General features: G+C 47.0%; 3 protein-coding genes across 3 annotated transcripts; 1 reads left to right on the top strand and 2 right to left on the bottom strand.

The window, feature by feature from the left end:
• Positions 1-1,794: 1,794 nt before the first annotated feature.
• On the bottom strand, positions 1,795-2,594 carry LOC127309427 (uncharacterized). Its single transcript, XM_051340292.2, has one exon. It carries the CDS (start codon positions 2,518-2,520, stop codon positions 2,080-2,082), a length of 441 nt encoding a protein of 146 aa, XP_051196252.1. The 5' UTR covers positions 2,521-2,594; the 3' UTR covers positions 1,795-2,079.
• Positions 2,595-2,776: 182 nt separating this feature from the next.
• LOC127306746 (uncharacterized) lies at positions 2,777-5,731 on the top strand. The gene is made up of 5 exons (XM_051337444.1): positions 2,777-2,910; positions 3,469-3,668; positions 3,975-4,059; positions 5,219-5,287; positions 5,364-5,731. The coding sequence occupies exons 1-5, from the start codon at positions 2,827-2,829 to the stop codon at positions 5,454-5,456; spliced, it is 531 nt and encodes a 176-aa protein (XP_051193404.1). The 5' UTR covers positions 2,777-2,826; the 3' UTR covers positions 5,457-5,731.
• Positions 5,732-5,861: 130 nt separating this feature from the next.
• LOC127306745 (purine-uracil permease NCS1-like) lies at positions 5,862-7,921 on the bottom strand. Its single transcript, XM_051337443.2, has one exon. It carries the CDS (start codon positions 7,772-7,774, stop codon positions 6,155-6,157), a length of 1,620 nt encoding a protein of 539 aa, XP_051193403.1. The 5' UTR covers positions 7,775-7,921; the 3' UTR covers positions 5,862-6,154.
• Between the last annotated feature and the right edge of the window lie 10,178 nt (positions 7,922-18,099).

The raw sequence follows: 18,099 nt of genomic DNA, 5'->3' as shown, positions 1-18,099 counted from the left end.
TAGGTTGACTCGCGAACGCGAAGGCTCATGGACTGTTTTAGTGGCAAATGCTTTATAAAATAATTTAGTCCAAACCACACTACAACATTAAGTTTTGATGGGTTCAGAAGTAAAGGGTCCTGATTTCTGAATGATATAAGCAGAGCCGCTTGGGAATCCTAAGTAACAGAGTTCATCTTTCAGAAGCATAAACTGCAGCACTGGTCATCAGCCACCTGACCAGTAAACATATAATTCTCATTTCCACTAGCCAGTGCTATGCTGGTATACTCCATATCACTAGTAAGTACACTTGGACTGAATAGTGCCCATTTATCTGAGCTACAGAAGTCCAAGTTAGTACTCCCTCCGTCCATTAATAGATGTCTGATGGTTCGTCTAAATTCGGATGTATCTATGCACTAAAGTGTGTTTAGATACATTTGAATTTAGACAAATTTTTGACATCAAAAGATGGACAGAGGTAGTACAAAAAAAAGTTAGCCCCAAATTGGGTAATTGGACTAAAAAAAATAGCATGGCAATACAGGTTAATCAAGAAACAAGCCTACAAGAGGTTGTCTGAGCTCATGAGCGTTCACAAAACTAAATAAAAATCTGAAGCATCTGAACATACCTAACAAATCACATAAGTAAGTTGATGTTTGGCAAAAGACTAACGGATTTTTATTAACAAGTAAATAAAAGATCAACAGATGGGTAAAAGTTGAAACATATCGCACGCGTGAAGAAAAAATTTAAGCTTCAAGTTCTGCAGTACTACTGTAGTACTCATAAAACTCAAATGATCATTATGCAACAGAACATGTAACATTATGTAAACTATTGGAGCCTTTGATCAGATGTTTAACAATGAAGTAACTCAAGCAGCAATCCAATTGTTGAGATTATAAAAAAAATGAAGTACCATGAAGGCATCAAACCAGTACTGCCAATTGAAACATCAGGAAGCAAAATGCTGATTACCGCTTCTTATTTAAGTGAGGCATATAAGTCCAAGCAGTTAAGACCACAAAGTTAGCCGCAGATTGGCCGATTAAACTGAAAGAATAGCATGGCAACAGTGGTTAATGAAGCAAGAAAACTACAAGAGGTTCAGAACCATGGAACATGGTAAAAGCACACCTTCTTAGAGTACCATGACTCGTTCACACAACTAAATAGAAATCTGAAGCATCTGACCATACTCTGACAAATCATGTAAGTTAACGTTTGGCAAAAGACCAACAGATGAGTAAAACATATCAACCACGTTCGAAGTTTTAAGCTTCAAACTCAGTGGTACCCATAGATCTCAAGATAACCATCATGCAACATAATAGCAAACAAGATCCATACTTTTGGAGCGTTTGATCAGAAATATAACAATGAAGTAACTCAAGCAGCAATGTAACTGGGGACTTAATAAAGATTCTAAACAACCATGAAGGCATCAATCAAACCAGCATTGCAAATTGCAATTTTTTTTTATCAGGAGGCAAAATGTTGATACCAATTCGGACTTTCAACGACAGGTTTAATGCTACAGGCCTTCAATTTTTCAATTTGCAGCTCTAAGAAAGAACCAAATTTGAAAAAAAAAAGAGACTGAATTAGAAAACTTGTGATTAATAGGATTGATATGCTAATCCCGCAGCATAATGTGGTATCTTCACAGCATTTACTTTACTGTTCGCCAGTTCATCAAATCGACCAAATCCGGCCGAATGTGATGATCTGCTAGAAGAAAAAGGTCGCATAACTGCAAAATCCTACGGATTTCTAGCAAGAAACTTAGGATTGAGGTGAGGCAATTACATGCAGTCTCCTGTCGAAGAATCCTGTACACAGCCATGAAGCTCACAAGGACGCATCAAGAACCACTCTTCGAGCCAAGAAAACTAACTAGAGTTGGTCAAGCACGCTTCTTGATCAGAAGTTGAGAGCCAGACCAAGATTCGCCAGGAACCAAGAACGCGCGCGCCGCCCCCATGCCAACATCCCGGAGCAGTCTTGAAATGCGCGCTTCTTGATCAGAGGTCGAGAGGCAGACCAAGATTCGCCAAGAACCAAGAACGCGCGCGCGGCGCGCCCCCCATGTCAACATCCCGGAGCAGCCTTGAAGGCCGTCGGCGAGGCCAGCGGCGACTGCGGCGTGGCCCAGACGTTGCACACGGGGCAGCGCGGCGAGATGGCGAGCCACCGGTCGACGCAGTCCTTGTGGAAGGCGCGGTTGCAGCCGGGGAGGACGCGCACGGCGCGGCCGGGCTCCATGGCGTCGAGGCAGATCGGGCAGAGCGCCTCCTCCTCCTCCTCGTCCGCGGCCTCCGCCTGGACGACCCCGCCAAGCTGCCTCAGCTCCGCCTCCGACAGCCCGTTCTTGTCGTCGCCGTCGTCCGTCTCCGGCGTATCGGGCGGCGGGGCGGGAGGCGGCCCCCGCGCCACCGCCTGGAACAGGTAGCAGAGCCAGACGCCGAGCACCCCGAGCATGCCGATGGCCAGCGACCCCACGGCCAGGAACACCGCCCAGAGCTGCGCCATCCTGCTCTCTCTCTCTCGCTGCCGGTGAGCGCGCGGCGGTGGGCTGGTGGCAGTTACTGGCTCACGGCGCGTGGCAGACGTTGTGGGATGCAGGGATTGCAGGTGTACTGCATTTAAATACTGTAGCACTGGGCTATCTCGTATGGGCCGAAACAGGTGGGCCGAGGCCTAGTTGGAAGGGACGGGGAGTCGGCCCAGTTCGCTAGTTCTTGTTCCTATCGAAGACTGATTCGGCTGAAAAAATTCCGCATACAAAATCCCGGGGCTAGTAGGGAGAGAAGAGGAAGGATCTTGTGCAGCGCGGCCATGGCGAACCAGGGAGCGAAGAAGGTTGTGGAGAAGAACAAGCAGCGCATGGAGCTCCTCTGGCGCATAATCCTCGGGTCCAACGTGAGCAGTCCCCTTTGATTCTCCTTTCCACCCCCCAGATCCGTGAATTTGCTTGGGACGTTCGTAGATCGTTGCTGCCCGATACTTTGTATTTGACGGATTTGCAGTGATATTGAGCTTTACGTAGTGGTTTTGGTGAAGCCTAACATCAGATTAGCTCATCTGGTCTGGAATAGTCGTCTGGAGTCTAGAGTAGTAGTTCGTGTCCATTCAGCCCTTTCTTTTTGGAAGGCGTTGAATTGAATATGGCATGCCAGGATTGGGTGGTGAGAAGAAGCAAGCTAGGGGGAGGGAGGAGCCCTGCTGATATGGCTTAATTTTGAATGTGGGATCACTTGCGCTACCTTGTTTAGTTTATTTTTAATCACCTCTAATGATTTCTTTAGCCTTCTTCTGTGAATTGCATTTGTTGAATCGCATGTAAGAGCTACAATGCGTATTTCTGGAAGCATGCCATCATCATCTATTTACATGTTTTTACTCAGCATCTGTGGGGTTTAACTATTTAGAGTTCGAGGACTAGTTCATCTGTTCATGTGTAACTTTCTTTCTTTGCAGATTTTCTACATAGTAGTGAGGATGGCCATAATGTACTCTTCCTTCACCTGGAAGCATTGGTTTGGCCTCGTGGTGACATCTGCTGCATATTTTCTTTCGTACAAGCAACTCGCTAGTATGACAAAGCCAGAATATTCTGATTCGGGTGAAAAAGAACTGCTGAGTGCTGGCTATGATATGCGCACTGGAGGGATTTCTGAGTAAGCAACTGCTTGCCACTGTGTAGTTGTTAGCTCTTGATCATCTTACTTGATTATGTATCATTTAATAGAGGACTACATTGTCTGCGGCTCTCATCCTTAAAAGTAATTTACAATATTAATGCTTCATGTACACTTATAACTAAAGCAAATAGGGCTACAAAAATGTGAATATTATAGTTAAAAAATGAAAGCCAAGAAATTGTTCTGTTCCACTAGAGGATTATGTCAATTTGTATATGTGATGCTTGGTTCTCTTTCTTATATAATCTAATTACAAAATGTTTCCTGCATCCTTTTGTGCAGATATTTAGAAGATGTGATATACATCACAGTGTTTGTGCAGCTTGCGTCCATTATTTCTGGAAAATTTTGGTGGACATATCTTGTGGTAAGATACACACATGCTTTTATACTTCATACTGTATTCTTGTTTACCATAACAATTACTTCTCATGGCGGCCCTTTTGAAATCACCCTAGGGTGTCTTCTTTAACAAACAACATACTGAATGTAAAGTATAAAAGACCTGTGCTTATTATGTAATTTCTCTGTCCTTAAACATAAGACGTTTTCTATTTTGGGATGGAGGTAGTAGTATCTTACAAGATGGAACCTTGGTTGGTAATAGTTTATCATTCTTGGCTACCTTTTTTTTTATCTGTGACAGAACTGCAGCTATTTACTTTGATTTTGCATCATTGTGCACTGAAATTATAGCATTTTTTATCATTTGACCTAATAAGTTCATTAAATTAGAAACATTATCATTGTGTACCAATGATCATCTGATCTGTGTGTATGAGTTTTGCTTCAACTACCGGTTCATTCTTAGGGGATTGTTTTGACAATTTTGCAGTAGGTGTTTCAATGTATAGCAACTGGACTGGAAGTTTGCGACCTGGTCCAGTTAGAATTAGGTCCAACTGCAGCCCATTACTGGTTGTATTCATGAGGTGTGTAAGAGAATAGTTCCCACTGCTCAGGGAGATAGAACCCCAATATTTAAGGTCAAGGGTTCCAGGGCAACTAACTATGGATTAACCATTTTGCATTATTAGAGAATAGCAAATGGTTGGTTGTGTAGTGTGTGGTTGACCCAGATGGAGTTTACTGGGCTCTTATACAAATATCAATTCAAAAGGCCATCACCTGCCGCTAAATGCAGTTTTCCCAATCTAAAATGTTTGATTTTTAAATGTCATGTTTTTTCTTTTCAATTGTCAATGTTCATTATGTTCTAGTGTGTATACTTGAAAATTTTGGTGCGAAAATATGGCCTTAAGTGTTCTGTATAGTAAACAGTCATGCAATTTGAATGATGAATGTAGTAGCATGTTATTCAAACTGTACCGATTTGGTTTGGGCGGATGCGCAGTCATATTTCGGACCAAGTTAGACTGAACCTTTTCTTGGCTAGGGGTTTGTGTCATCGCCGTGGCACAACCAAGAGTTGTATGTAGTCTCGTAGACACTACCAAGAGGTTTCCCCAATAATGTCAACTCCAAATTATATTTCTTATTTTTTATGCATACTTCTTGATCTGCAGATACCAGCTTTTGGTGGATACAAGATTTTTGGTCTGTTGAGAGGAACATTTTTCGGTGGTGGTTCAGAGGTATAAATAGGCCGTGTATGCTAGCAGTTATCATCATCTGGAAATGACTCATAAGCATTGTACCTCCTGTTTTTAGGGTGAAGTTGAAGATGAGAAGTCCCGAAAGAAAAGGGAGAAAATGGAAAAGAAGGCATCTAGAGGGAAGATGGTCAAAACGAGGACTCGTTGATATGAGATACCCAATTCCTTGGAAGGGTAGGTTTGGTATTTTCATATTGTAGCTGTCCAACTGGAGTGCAAGCTGTCAGCGCTTTCGCCGTCACAGATGATATGATTCTTGTATCATATGATCCGACAGCTAGCACAGTTAGGTATGAATACCATCATTGGTATTTGTATATTTCCTGATACTTCTGTTCTGCCCCAAGTTATGTAAACCAACAATGAGGCATGGTAACTGAGAAATCGTAGTGACACAGTTGAGACATAGTTTTTTCTTTGCTAGAGCTTCTTGTCATCTTTTCCCAGATAACTTATGTTGTTTCGACGCTCGGATCTAACCTTTGTTGCAAGCTGTATGTGTTGCCTTTGTGTTAGCTCTAGTTCAATTAGAAAGCCTTCCGCTTCCGATGCATGAAAACACAACATCTAAAACTGGGCCAGGCAGTACAGCTTAATAGTGATAATTCAGACTTTGCAGTTCCTATAATGTACTTAGAAGTGTATGCTCCTGTCAATATTTTACTTTTTCTGGAGCTTTTTTTTCCCATCATGCCATTCTGAAATCAACTTCAACATACCCTCCGATCATAATAAGTGTAGCTAATTTAGTACAAATCAGCAACACTTACTATGAATCAGGGGGAGTAACCCTTTACAAATCCCAATGGACTGAAATTAACGAGTTTTTGCAAGTCTACTTCGGTATCAACTGTTTTGGTATTTCACTTGACCGCCTCTCCGGCAGCAGAGCAGACAGTAGACGGTTCCGGCGACCAAAAAGCTGACGAACCAGGCATTGTTGTACGCCGTGACAAATGCCTCCGAGACACTCGGCAGAAGTCCAACCTTGTGCAGAAACCCAGGCACGATGGGCGCAACTCCGGCCGCCATGGCCACCATGGCCGCAACGTTGAAACCGCCCTGGAAATAGTACGGGCTCTCCCTGTTCTCGGAGTAGAGCGCGTCGACGTCCAAATCGGTGCGCCTGACAATGTAGTGGTCGGCGAGGATGACGCCTCCGATGGGGCCCATGAGTGCCGAGTAGCCGAGCAGCCAGGTGTAGACGAAGCTCTCGCTGGAGCTGAGAAGCCGCCATGGCTGGCAGGCGATGCCGAGCAGCGCGGTGATGAGCGCTCCCTGCGCGAACGTGAACCTCCTCGGGCTCATGCTGACGAACGCGTTGGCCGGCGCGACGACGTTGGCGGCGATGTTGGTCGTGATGGTGGCCAGGCTGATGCCGAAGATGGCGAGGACGGTGGTCGCCGGCCCGCCGATGCGGCCCAGGAGCTCGATCGGGTCGGAGATGATGTGGCCGAAGATCACCTCGGTGGAGGAGGTCACCGCCAGCCCTGCGAAGGTGAACATTCCCATGAACAATGGCAGCCCGGCCTGGCCGAGCACCTGGTCCGCCTGGCTCCGTGCGTACCGCGCGAAGTCCGGTATGTTGATGGCCACCGTCGCCCAGAACCCAATGTTGGCGGTGAGCGCCGGGAAGAAGACCTTCCAGAACTCGGCGCCGGTCAGCCGCGGCGGCAGCGAGAGGATGCGGCCGAAGCCGCCGGCGGAGACGTAGGCCCAGGCGAGCAGCGCGGAGGTGAGCACGATGAGAATGGGCGCCGAGTACCTCTCGAGCTTGCGGATGCCCTCCATGCCGTTCATGATGACGCCGAGCTGCGCGGCCCAGAAGGCGAGGAAGCAGGCGAACTCGAGCGGCGCCGCGCCGAGGCCCGGCACGGGCGTGAGCAGCGGCTGGTGGGACTTGAGAGCGGACGGCAGGAGGAGGAACACGGCGCGGCCTCCGATCCAGGACTCGATGCCGAACCAGCCGCAGCCGACGAGGGCGCGGATGACGGCCGGGACGTGCGCGCCGCGCACGCCGAACGTGGCGCGCGCCAGCACCGGGAACGGCAGGCCGTGCGTGGCCGCCGGCGCGGCCGTGAGCACGAGGCAGGCGAGGACGACGAGGTTGGCGAAGGCGACCGTGGCCACGCCCTGGAGCGCCGACATGCCGAGGTCGACGAGGCTGCCGGCGAGGTAGTAGGACGGCACGCCGACCACGAGGCCGACCCAGAGGCTGGCCAGGTCCCAGCCCGTCATGGTGCGCTCCGAGGGCGGCGTCGGGGACAGGTCTGATTCGGTTGACGAGAGCCTCGGTCTTGCCGGCAGCATCCGCGGGCTCGCGGCGAGCGTCAGGCTTGGTCTGCGGGGAAGAAGAGGCTGCCGCGGAAGCGACGGCTGCTGAGAGCTTGTCGCCATGAGGCGGTGGCGAAAGTGGCTGGGTCCTCGCACGGTGAGAGCTTTGGACATCGCCGTGGAGACGGCCATGGTCGTGGGAGAAGCAGGGACACGAGGTGAGGAGAGCGACGGACTGACGGAGACTTTCTTGGCTCGTTGGAGCTTCGTGGGAGGGATGAGAGGTGGAGGAGGATATGTGATCTTGTTGCTTGGTTGATTGTGCAGAGCCAAAAAGCCCGCGACCCTCGACAGATTCCGCTGGTGCTCGGATTCCACTGAATCTTCACTGTCGAAAAGTGATCTGAGCCGTTCGATGCGAAAAAAGATGTCGAATGGACGGCGGTAGATTAGTCAGGTGGAGAATATGAGGCATTTTTTTAGATGGAGTGGAGTATGTGTTCGGGACGGTGATGACGCCGATGATAGGGGAAGAGAGACTTTGAGTGTTGGAAGATACTTTGGCATGACAGTGATTTGTTTGATTTATTTTGTTGATGCTACAAGAACTCTACAATTAACTTTCATCTCACTCCATATTTTGTCAAAAAGAAAAGAAGAACTCTCACTCCATCTTCGATATATTCATGTTAGAGCCATGTGATGATAGTTGATAGGTCACTTTACTTGATCTCGTCCAAGCTGCCATCGACGCATAATTGGACTGATTGCTCAAGTTGAGCTTTGTTTATAGTAGAGGTCACGGCTCTATCACAACCACGTTTTTCTTAGATTTTGAGCCTTCGCTCGAGCGCTTGCTCGAGCATTGGCCTGCAATGTTTCGTTCTGTAAAATTCTTTCTTAGCTAATAAGATGAGGCAAAGTTTTTATCTCTGTTTCAGAAAAAAAGAAATAACCATGTTTTTCTGAATGATACTACTAAGCACTGGAGTAGTAACTGATTAGCATCACCATATAGGCAGGGCAGTTTTTTTTGTAGCCTTTTGTGGACAGAAGAAGAAATTATTCCAGAATGCGAATCACGTGTAGTCACTAGTAGAAAATCTCTCATCAGTACCGGTTCCAGAGGGGCATTAATACCGGTTGAGCAACCGGTATTAATTATCCGGCACTAAAGGCCCCCCCTTTCGTACCGGTTGCTTACGAACCGGTATAAAAGGCCCTCCACGTGGGCCACCAGGAGAGCTCAGGGCCAAGGAGCTTTGGTACCGGTTGGTAATACGAACCGGTACCAAAGGTTCCCACCCGCGGCAGGGAATTTGCCCAAATCTCTGCCGCGGCAGAGAATTGGTTTTTTAGGGGTTTTGGAGGGGTTTAGGGATATCGGTTTGTTTCATATCGCGTCGATGCACCAGAAACGCGTTTGGGTTTAGGTAGTACATGAAGATCAAGATGATGCATAGCAAGTTGGTGCATATAATATAACACACATGTTATTGCATAAGATCGCAAATTAAGTAGCACTATGCATGAAGATCGATCTTCATGCATAGTGGTACTCTCCGAGGCGTACTCTATATATGTCTATTACATGTAGCATAGTGGTACTCTTCGAGTCAACTATATATGTAACATGTACATCTTCATTCATAGTGGTACTCTGCGAGTGGTGGTATGACGTCCCGAAGGAAAAATTCCGCCAATTCCTCGCCTATTGCTATGAAGCGGTCATCGATTGAGAGCTTGTTCCGCTTTCTTGCCAACTATAAAAGAATAAGATACAAATGAATACATGAAACAACTATTACTGAAACTCAGCACAACTTATGATAACAAAACAAATTTGTGAAGATTGTTTTTGTACCTCTTTATTTTTTTCATTATTCGTTCTCTCGCTGACAATTCTGCGGATGTACTCGCAAACGAAGAATCCACAGAGATCGGTCCCCGGAGGTTGTTGCGGGCATTTCTTTACAAGAATATAATTCAATCAAACAATAGTCAAGTATGATAATTAGAAGGTGTGTGGACCTAGGTAGTTCTACTTACTTTCGCACGCCATCGCAGCTTCGGTGTCCATTCACGGGACGTATCTTCCTTGATGAAAGTTTGCCATACGCTGCTCGACAAAAGAAAATGCATAAAAGAGTCATCAATTAGTTCAAAGCAGGAAATTAACGAAACAAACCGATAAGAATTAAAATTACCTTCTGAGCATTAAAAAACAAGACACGTATAGTTCCGATTTTTTGCTTAGTGAGTCAAAGACTTCAACTTCTCCAATTTCCAAATTGATGACGAGAAGAATAAAGTGAAACCTACGCACGTTTCAATATGTAGTGTCATATATATAAGTCATTAGTTAAAATTTTGACATACGGTGAGCAAAATATAATGTGTTATAAGACAGTAAGACTCACTCGAAGTTGTAAGGCCAAATTATTAGCTTTTTGTCACGTTGTCGCTTCAAAAACCTTAGCAAAGTCTGCGGTGTATCCTTGTTATAGAGGGGATTCTCTATGGTTTTAACATGCATTGTGTGCGGGTCAATGAACCCAATGTCTGTGATATCATCCCTTTTGCATTCGAGCATCTTCGATCTGCATAATATAGCGCACAAAAGATTATAATCTGCAGACAATGAACGACTTCTCAAATTAAATAAATAAATCACTTACAGACAATAGCAACTGATGATTGATTTGTCGAGGGCCCGGAGATTGTATAACTGAAAGAGTTCGGCGAAGTCAACATTCACATAGTACTCCTGGAAGTAGTGCTCTTCCCTAACTCGCACCATGATAGTCTCGATCCCTTACTTTGAGGCCTTAAGGTACCACGAATGCAAGTTACGCATACATGTTGGTACCTTCCTGAGATTCTCGACCAAATCTTTCCCTTGAACAAACTGATATGCTCGTTCAGTGAAGGCGTAATCAGTTGCGTCTTGTCGAGAACTTTGAACGGTCTTCCCGTCAAACACCTTGAGAGGGGCGACCGATTGAACGGGTTGTTGTCCGAGCTGGTAGACACTGTGTATCCCTTTTATCTCCCTGATACCCGATTGAACGGGTTTTGTCGCCTCGATCATCTTGTCATACGATCTTTCAATAGAACGCGCATAGTCAGATGGCGGCGATGGTACAGGGTCATATAGATTGTCAACGGTACGCACAACTTTCACCAGATCTAGTGTCTTCTCGAAAGGTATCTCTGGCACTTTCGGTGCAAACCATTTCTTCAACTCGGCCTGAACGGCCTCCGCGTTTTCCTCTGGAGTTTTTTCCCAAGGTAACTTCTTAGTAGGCGGCAGTTGTTTCTCCTTTCTAGCTTTCTTCCTAGGCGGCGTACCGTTCCGCTTAACGGACGTTGTCTTACGTCGCGGAGGATCTCGAGATGGTGGACTCACGCTGGGGTCCCTCTCAGGTAGGTGTGGACTTGGCTGCTCACCAGGACTGCCACCAGGAGGAGTCGATGGCATTTGCTGCTCATGTGTAGGAGTCGGTGGCCTTTGCAAAAGGACGACGTACTTCTTCGGCCATAGGGCGAAACCGTGCTTGACATCGGCCAGTGTCCTCTCATCTTCACCTCTAGGAATATCAAGCTCCATTGTTTCAAAACCCGGAACAACTTCATCCACCCCGACACAAACACAGCCAGGTGGAATGGGCATATGATGGTGCATTGCTCCATCTTCACTTGGGTACACATAGCCGACCGCCACCTTAACGGACGCGGTCCTGAATAACATATGTAGCTCGCAATCTGTCTTCTCCGTGACATAATCCACGGGGTAGCTTCCTCCACATCCGTCAAGATGCGAGGAACCGACACTGCTTCTTCGCTGAGATGGGGCAACATCGGCTTGTGGATCCTGTAGAAACAGCGGCTGATCAGGTGCCCTATGATTTCTCTCAAGAGCCTCCACCCTAGTTAACAATTCCGTTACAATGTCGGCGTCCTTCTTCTTCTTTCGCGAACGGCTTCTATAAGTGTCAGCGCTGTCCGGCCACGCTTCCTTCATGGTGAGACCTGGGCGAGCTCGTACCCGTCCAACATGTTCAGGGTTCCCCAGAGCGAGTGTCAGCTCGTCATTCTCTCGATCGGGAATGTACTCTCCCTTTCTGACCTTTTCAATTGCATCTACAAGCTTCGGTACAATTGCCTCAATTTTTTCCTTCCATTTTCCCTTCGCAACGATCAGCCCTGTCTTTGGGTCCAACCCTGCCCCATGAGCGAACAACCAGAACTTGGACCGTTCGGGCCAGTCCCATGTCTGTGGAGTGATTCCATGATCAATCAGTTTATTCTCAAACGCTGTCCACTTCGGAATGGCACTCTTGTAGCCACCTGACCCCAAATGATGCGGAAGTTTCTTCTTTGCAGTATTTTCGGTATTTTTCTTCGATCGGGACACAAAAGTAGACGATTTCTTATACTCTTTAAATGCGGCCCAATGATCTTTTATCTTCACTAGATTATCATCGAATACTGAATCTTCATTCTTATATTTGTCCCATAAATTTTTCTTGAAGCTCTGGAATTGTATGGCCATCTTCTTCAATGTCCATTCCTTGACTTTATTCTTCTGGCCTTCCGTCATGTCTTCCGGTAGGCTGAACTTTGTCAGTAGCGTGTCCCAAAGAAAAAATTTCATCGTGTCGTTGACATAACTAGCACCACTCTCCGGGTTCTTCGGCTTATGCCACTCTTGAATGCTGATCGGTACATGGTCCCTAACAATAACTCCGGATTGACTTGTAAATTTGCGGCAAAACTCCTTGGGATGCACTGGTTCACCATTATCCTTGAATGCCGTGAGGGCTAACCTGCCCTCGCCCTTTAGCACCCGCGTCGGGCCTCGTTTTGTTCTAACAGACTTGCTCGATGATCCAGAAGGCTAAAAGAAAAAATTATTCGTTAATAAGTGCAATACAAATAAATGAATACATCTAGGGATGAACACAGACTAATTGATACATAGATATACACCTCGCCGGAGTTTGTGATGGACACTTCATTGTCTTTTCTAACTTGTTCAGACTCAAGTCCCTCGCCAAAATCATTCAGAAAGTCTTGGTACTCGTTGTCATCTCCATCGTCGGGTTCCGGACCACATGCACTCTCATAGATCAATTTCTGCACCGCTTCTTCCCCCTCCTCATCTCGGACGAAGGTGCCGTCCTCCATACCTCAATGTCACTGCAAAATGAAGAAAGCAATTATATTTCATTCATCATGTGCAAGGGTTTCATACATAGCAAAATTAAGTGGGGTGTTCGAATATAGCAAGAAATAGTGGAACACCCTCACATAGCATTTAGTTCTTGTTGCAATTTTAATTTGGCCGAACCAGAGATGATGTCAATGATGCATGGCATGATGATATTTGAAATCCTCATGTTTTTCTGATGCAATAAGATATAAAGTTTGTGTAAATTGGAGTTGTAGAAAGAGAGTTATGAATATAGCAAGTTTTATCATTTTAAGCCCAAATTAAAATGTTATCCGATTTCTATATCAGTGGTACAACTACTTTATTATTGTTCATTTTCTACAAAATCAGTATGGCCAACAAGCTAAGCAGTATAGTTCATCAGAAAATCATCGTACATCAGCTACGATGAATACATCACAGTGCGGAAGTCACAGAATAACTAAATAAGTTGCATTAGCATCCATAGCTTTATTTGGTAAAGCCGTATTTTATTATTCTGTTAAAGAGTACGTCTACCTATAGACCTGCACTTGATCACTGATATCTACAAAGTCATGTTGTTTTTGGTGCTATCACGGTTTAAATTTCTGAACAAACATTAAGTCGACGGGGGCGGTGACAGGGAATTAGTTTCAGTGTGTGTGCATCTTCAGTATCTACTCGAAGGCGATCAAGACGTCGCTCGGGTACGACCAACAGACGCTCAACACGTTGAGCTTCTTCAAGGACGTGGGCGCCAACGTCGGCATCCTCCCCGGGCTCATCAACGAGGTCACCCCGCCGTGGGTTGTCCTGGTCTGCGGCGCCGGCATAAACCTCGTTGGCTACCTCATGATCTACCTCTCCATCACCGGCCGCACGCGGCGCGCCCGCCCGTCTGGCTCATGTGCGTCTACATCGCCATCGGCGCCAACTAGCTCGCAGTCCGTCGCCAACACGGGCGCCCTCGTCACAGCCGTCAAGAACTTCCCCGAGGACCGCGGCGTCGTGCTCGGCCTGCTCAAGGGCTTCGTCGGCCTCAGCGGCGCCATCTTCACGCAGCTCTACCGCGCCATCTACGGCGCGGACAACGACGGCGCCGACCTCGTGCTGCCCGAGCCAATTTGAGTGGCAGGGGCATTTGACCGAACACCCTAAGGGCGCCGGCATCCAGCAGACGGCAACGGCGAGGCGGCGTCGGCGTCTGGGCGTCTGGGCGTGGCGTCTGCGGCGAGGCGGCGTCGGCGAGGCTCGGCGAGGCGGCGTCGGCAAGGCGGCGTCGGCGAGGCGGCCTCGGTGAGGGCGCGCGTCGGCGAGGGCGGCATAGGCGCCGAGGCCGCGTCGGCGTGCGCGTGAGCGGGGAGGAAAGAAGGGCCGGGGAGCGGAGGACTTAATCGCGGCGCCGGGGAGCGCGGGCGGCGGCCGACGGCGAGGCTGCGACGGCGGCTGCGACGGCGAGGCTACGAACGGCGGCATGGTCTGCGAGAGGTCTCTGTGGCGCGCGGAGAAGAAAGGATTGGGAGAAATTTGCCCCGCGCCGCTAAGTCCTAACTAGGTAGACCCTTTGGTACCGGTTGGTACCACCAACCGGTACGAAAGGCCTTTCGTACCGGTTGGTGATACCAACCGGTACCAAATGTATTTTTTTTTGTTTTCTTTTTCTTTTGCTGTTTTCTTTTCTTTTGCTGTTTTCTTTTCTGTTTCTTTTATCTTTTCTGTTCATTTTTCTATTTCTTTTTCTATTTCTTATTTACTGTTTCTTTTTCTTTTCTTTTTCTTTTTCTTTTCTGTTTCTTTTTTTTTCTATCTCTTATTTTCTATTTCTCCTTTTTTTCTTTTGTTTTCTATTTCTTATTTTCTATTTCTTTTTCTATTTCTTATTTTCTATTTCTTTTTCTATTTCTTATTTGCTGTTTCTTTTTCTTTTCTTTTTGTTTTTTCCTTTATGTTCATTTTTTTTCTATTTCTTATTTTTTTGTTTTCTATTTCTTTTTCTTTTTCCGTTTGTTTTCTTTTCTATTTCTTTTCTATAACCTTTTTTATATTTCTTTTCTACTTCTTTTCTATATATTTTCTAATTATTTTTATATTTTTTTTCTATATATTTTCTATTTCTATTCTTTACTCCCGCCACGACGCCGTCCGCGCGGGAAAGTTTCCCGCCACGTACGACGTCGCGCGGGAAACTTTCCCGCCACGACGCCGCGCGTGGGAGAAAAAAGGCGGGAACGAAAGGGCGGGAATAAAATTTTATTACGATTGAACTCGAATTAAAAGTACATAGCTTAACTGAAAATTAAAGATACATGGCCAAATTCTACTGTTGGAGTCATTCAGTCATACTCGTGCCTAGCCCTGTAGTAGTCGCTACTGTAGTCGTCGTAGTCGCCGTCATCATCGTCGCTGGCATCGGGGTCGCGGTACTCAAACGTCGGCGGGTGAGCACGCGTGGGCTGGGACTGAGGGTAGCGCAGGCGGGGGCCACGGTAGGCCATGACGCCCTGGAGAGTCCAGCCGCGCCACCACAGCCGACGGCCGGCCTCGTTGAAGTTCGAAGGAGGCGGGCCGCCCTCCTCGTGCCTGGAAAGCGCCCTCTCACGCCGATTGATGAAGAAGCTTTTCCAAGTCGGGCTGTAGTCGGGATGCCACTGGGGATTCCTCCGCTGCTCTGGCGTGAGCTCGAAGTAGTAGTGGTTCGTGATGGCCATCTCGCGCGCCACACCTAGAGGGACAGGAGGGACCGGTACGCCTCCGACGCTCAGCAACCAGCCGGTAGGGACGCGGTAGCCCGACGGGCAGGGGTAGTTCGACGCGCAAAGCGCCTCCGCCTCCCGGAGGGTTAGAGATACGATGGAAGCCATGTGACCTGGTGATGAGGTTTGCAGATATGAGTCTAGATGTGATATGTAAATGGTGGCCAAGCCAACATATATATAGTGAAAAAATGGCGGGAGGACGGAGGCGGGAACCGGTGGAAAGCGCGGGAAGAAAATAGGCGGGAAGACAGAGGCGAGAACCGGTGGAAAGCGCGGGAAGAAAATAGGCGGGAAGACAGAGGCAAACCTTTAGTACCGGTTGGTGTCTGCAACCGGTACTAAAGCTGTCGGCAGGATAAGGACGCCCTGCTCGATGAGATAAAGTATGTAGCGCACGACGCCCTGTCGGTGGGATAAGGACGTGTGGGTAACCTTTAGTACCGGTTGGTGGGTGCAACCGGTACTAAAGCTGTCGGCGGGATAAGGACACTCTGCTCGATGAGATAAAGTATGTAGCGCATGACGCCCTGTCGGAGGAAGAAGAAGACAAAGTAGAAGCGGCGCCGTGCCTATAAAAGGAGCATCGATACACCATGGGAAGCAGCTCAACAAGCCAACATGGATGGAGAGTTTCATCACCATGGATGGAGGAAAGGGTTGGGAAATCTCCCGTGGCGGAACTTCTCGAATATGCCCTTGGTGCACATGCCCTATATATGGCATATTCGGAAGTTCCGCCTCGGAAAAATTTCCCTGCAAGCCCGTGACTTAACTAGTAAAACAAGCCAACCATCTCCATTGTTAATATCTTACATACAGTAACATCATTACACAAAAGTGATTTCCATATTGAGATACACAAGTTAATTATGATCCCTATATGTAGCTAGCTAGTCTTCTGAGTTTTCTTCGCCCGTTTCCCTTTCTTCTTACTGCGACGCAACCATGGACAATCTTCATTGTTTAAGATGATGCTTGGGTCAATTTTTACCTTGAAGGGTGGAATATCGTCAAACTTATTATAATCTTCTGACAGGTCTGTCTTGTCCTCTACTCCCACGATGTTTCTTTTTCCTGAAAGAACTATGTGCCGCTTTGGCTCATCGTATGATGTGTCCTCTTGCCTTTCTTTTCTTTTTTTCGGTTTGCTAGACATATCCTTCACATAAAAAACCTGAGCCACTTCACTGGCTAGGACGAATGGTTCGGTGTCGTACCCTAGATTCTTGAAATCCACTGTAGTCATTCCGTACTGCGGGTCTACCTGTACCCCGTCTTTCAGGTTGAACCATTTGCACCGGAACAAAGGGACCTTGAAATTAGGTCCATAGTCAAGTTCCCATATCTCCTCTATGTACCCATAATATGTGACCTTGTTCCCATTGCCATCTTACGCATCAAAGCGGACACCTTGTTTTGGTTGGTGCTCTTTTTGTCTTGGGCGAAAGTGTAAAATGTGTTCCCATTAATCTCGTACCCTTGAAAAGTCGATATAGTAGAAGATGGTTGCTTGGCCAACAAGTACAGCTGCTCGTCATCGGTGACATTCATGAGACGTGTTTGCAACCAACCGCCGAAAGTCTTCATGTGTTCTCCATCAATCCAATCTTCACGTTGCTCCGGGTATTTAGAGCGTAAGATCTCCTTGTGTTCCTCTTTGTACGGAGCCACCAAGATGGAATTATGTAGAACTGTGTAGTGTGCTTGAGTGAAAGAATGTCCATCCATACACGTTGCTGATTTCTTTCCTAGCGTGCCTTTTCCACGCAGTCTCCCCTCATAGCGCGATTCAGGAACACCGATCGGCTTAAGGTCAGGAATAAAGTCAACACAAAACTCAATGACCTCCTCTGTTCCATAGCCCTTGGAGATGCTTCCTTACGGCCTAGCACGGTTATGAACGTACTTCTTTAAGACTCCCATGAATCTCTCAAAGGGGAACATGTTGTGTAGAAATACGGGACCGAGAACGCCAATCTCTTCGACCGGGTGAACTAGGAGATGTGTCATAATATTGAAGAAGGATGGTGGGAACACCAACTCGAAGCTGACTAGACATTGGACCACATCCTTCTGTAAATTTTGTAGAGTAAGTGGATTGATCACCTTCTGAGAAATTGCATTGAGGAACGCACATAGCTTCACAATGGGTACTCGAACATTTTCCGGCAGAAGCCCCCTCAATGCAACCGAAAGTAATTGTGTCATAATCACGTGGCAGTCATGAGACTTTAGGTTTTGAAACTTTTTCTCCGACATGTTTATTATTCCCTTTATATTCGACGAGAAGCCAGACGGGACCTTGATGCTACTCAGGACTTCAAAAAAGATCTCCTTCTCCTCTTTGGTAAGAGCGTAGCTGGCAGGACCTTGATACTTCTCTGGATTCAGGTTGTTTCCTTCGTGGATACTTTGCTGGTCCTGCCGTGCATCTGGTGTATCTTTTGTCTTCCCATACACGCCCAAGAAGTTTAGCAGGTTCACGCAAAGATTTTTCTTCACGTGCATCACGTCGATTGCAGAGTGAACCTCTAAGAATTTCCAGTAGGGTAGCTCCCAAAATA

The sequence above is a fragment of the Lolium perenne genome, chromosome 6 (assembly GCF_019359855.2).
Source record: "Lolium perenne isolate Kyuss_39 chromosome 6, Kyuss_2.0, whole genome shotgun sequence".
Classification (NCBI taxonomy): domain Eukaryota; kingdom Viridiplantae; phylum Streptophyta; class Magnoliopsida; order Poales; family Poaceae; genus Lolium; species Lolium perenne.
Note: the sequence above shows the minus strand (reverse complement) of the source record. Positions and strands in the feature narration are given on the sequence as shown.

Coding starts and splice junctions, on each gene's coding strand:
- LOC127306745 (XM_051337443.2), bottom strand. CDS start 7,774: ATGGCCGTCTCCACGGCGATGTCCAAAGCTCTCACCGTGCGAGGACCC.
- LOC127306746 (XM_051337444.1), top strand. CDS start 2,827: ATGGCGAACCAGGGAGCGAAGAAGGTTGTGGAGAAGAACAAGCAGCGC. Junction 3,669..3,974: donor CGCACTGGAGGGATTTCTGA/GTAAGCAACTGC, acceptor CCTTTTGTGCAG/ATATTTAGAAGATGTGATAT. Junction 5,288..5,363: donor TTTTCGGTGGTGGTTCAGAG/GTATAAATAGGC, acceptor TCCTGTTTTTAG/GGTGAAGTTGAAGATGAGAA.
- LOC127309427 (XM_051340292.2), bottom strand. CDS start 2,520: ATGGCGCAGCTCTGGGCGGTGTTCCTGGCCGTGGGGTCGCTGGCCATC.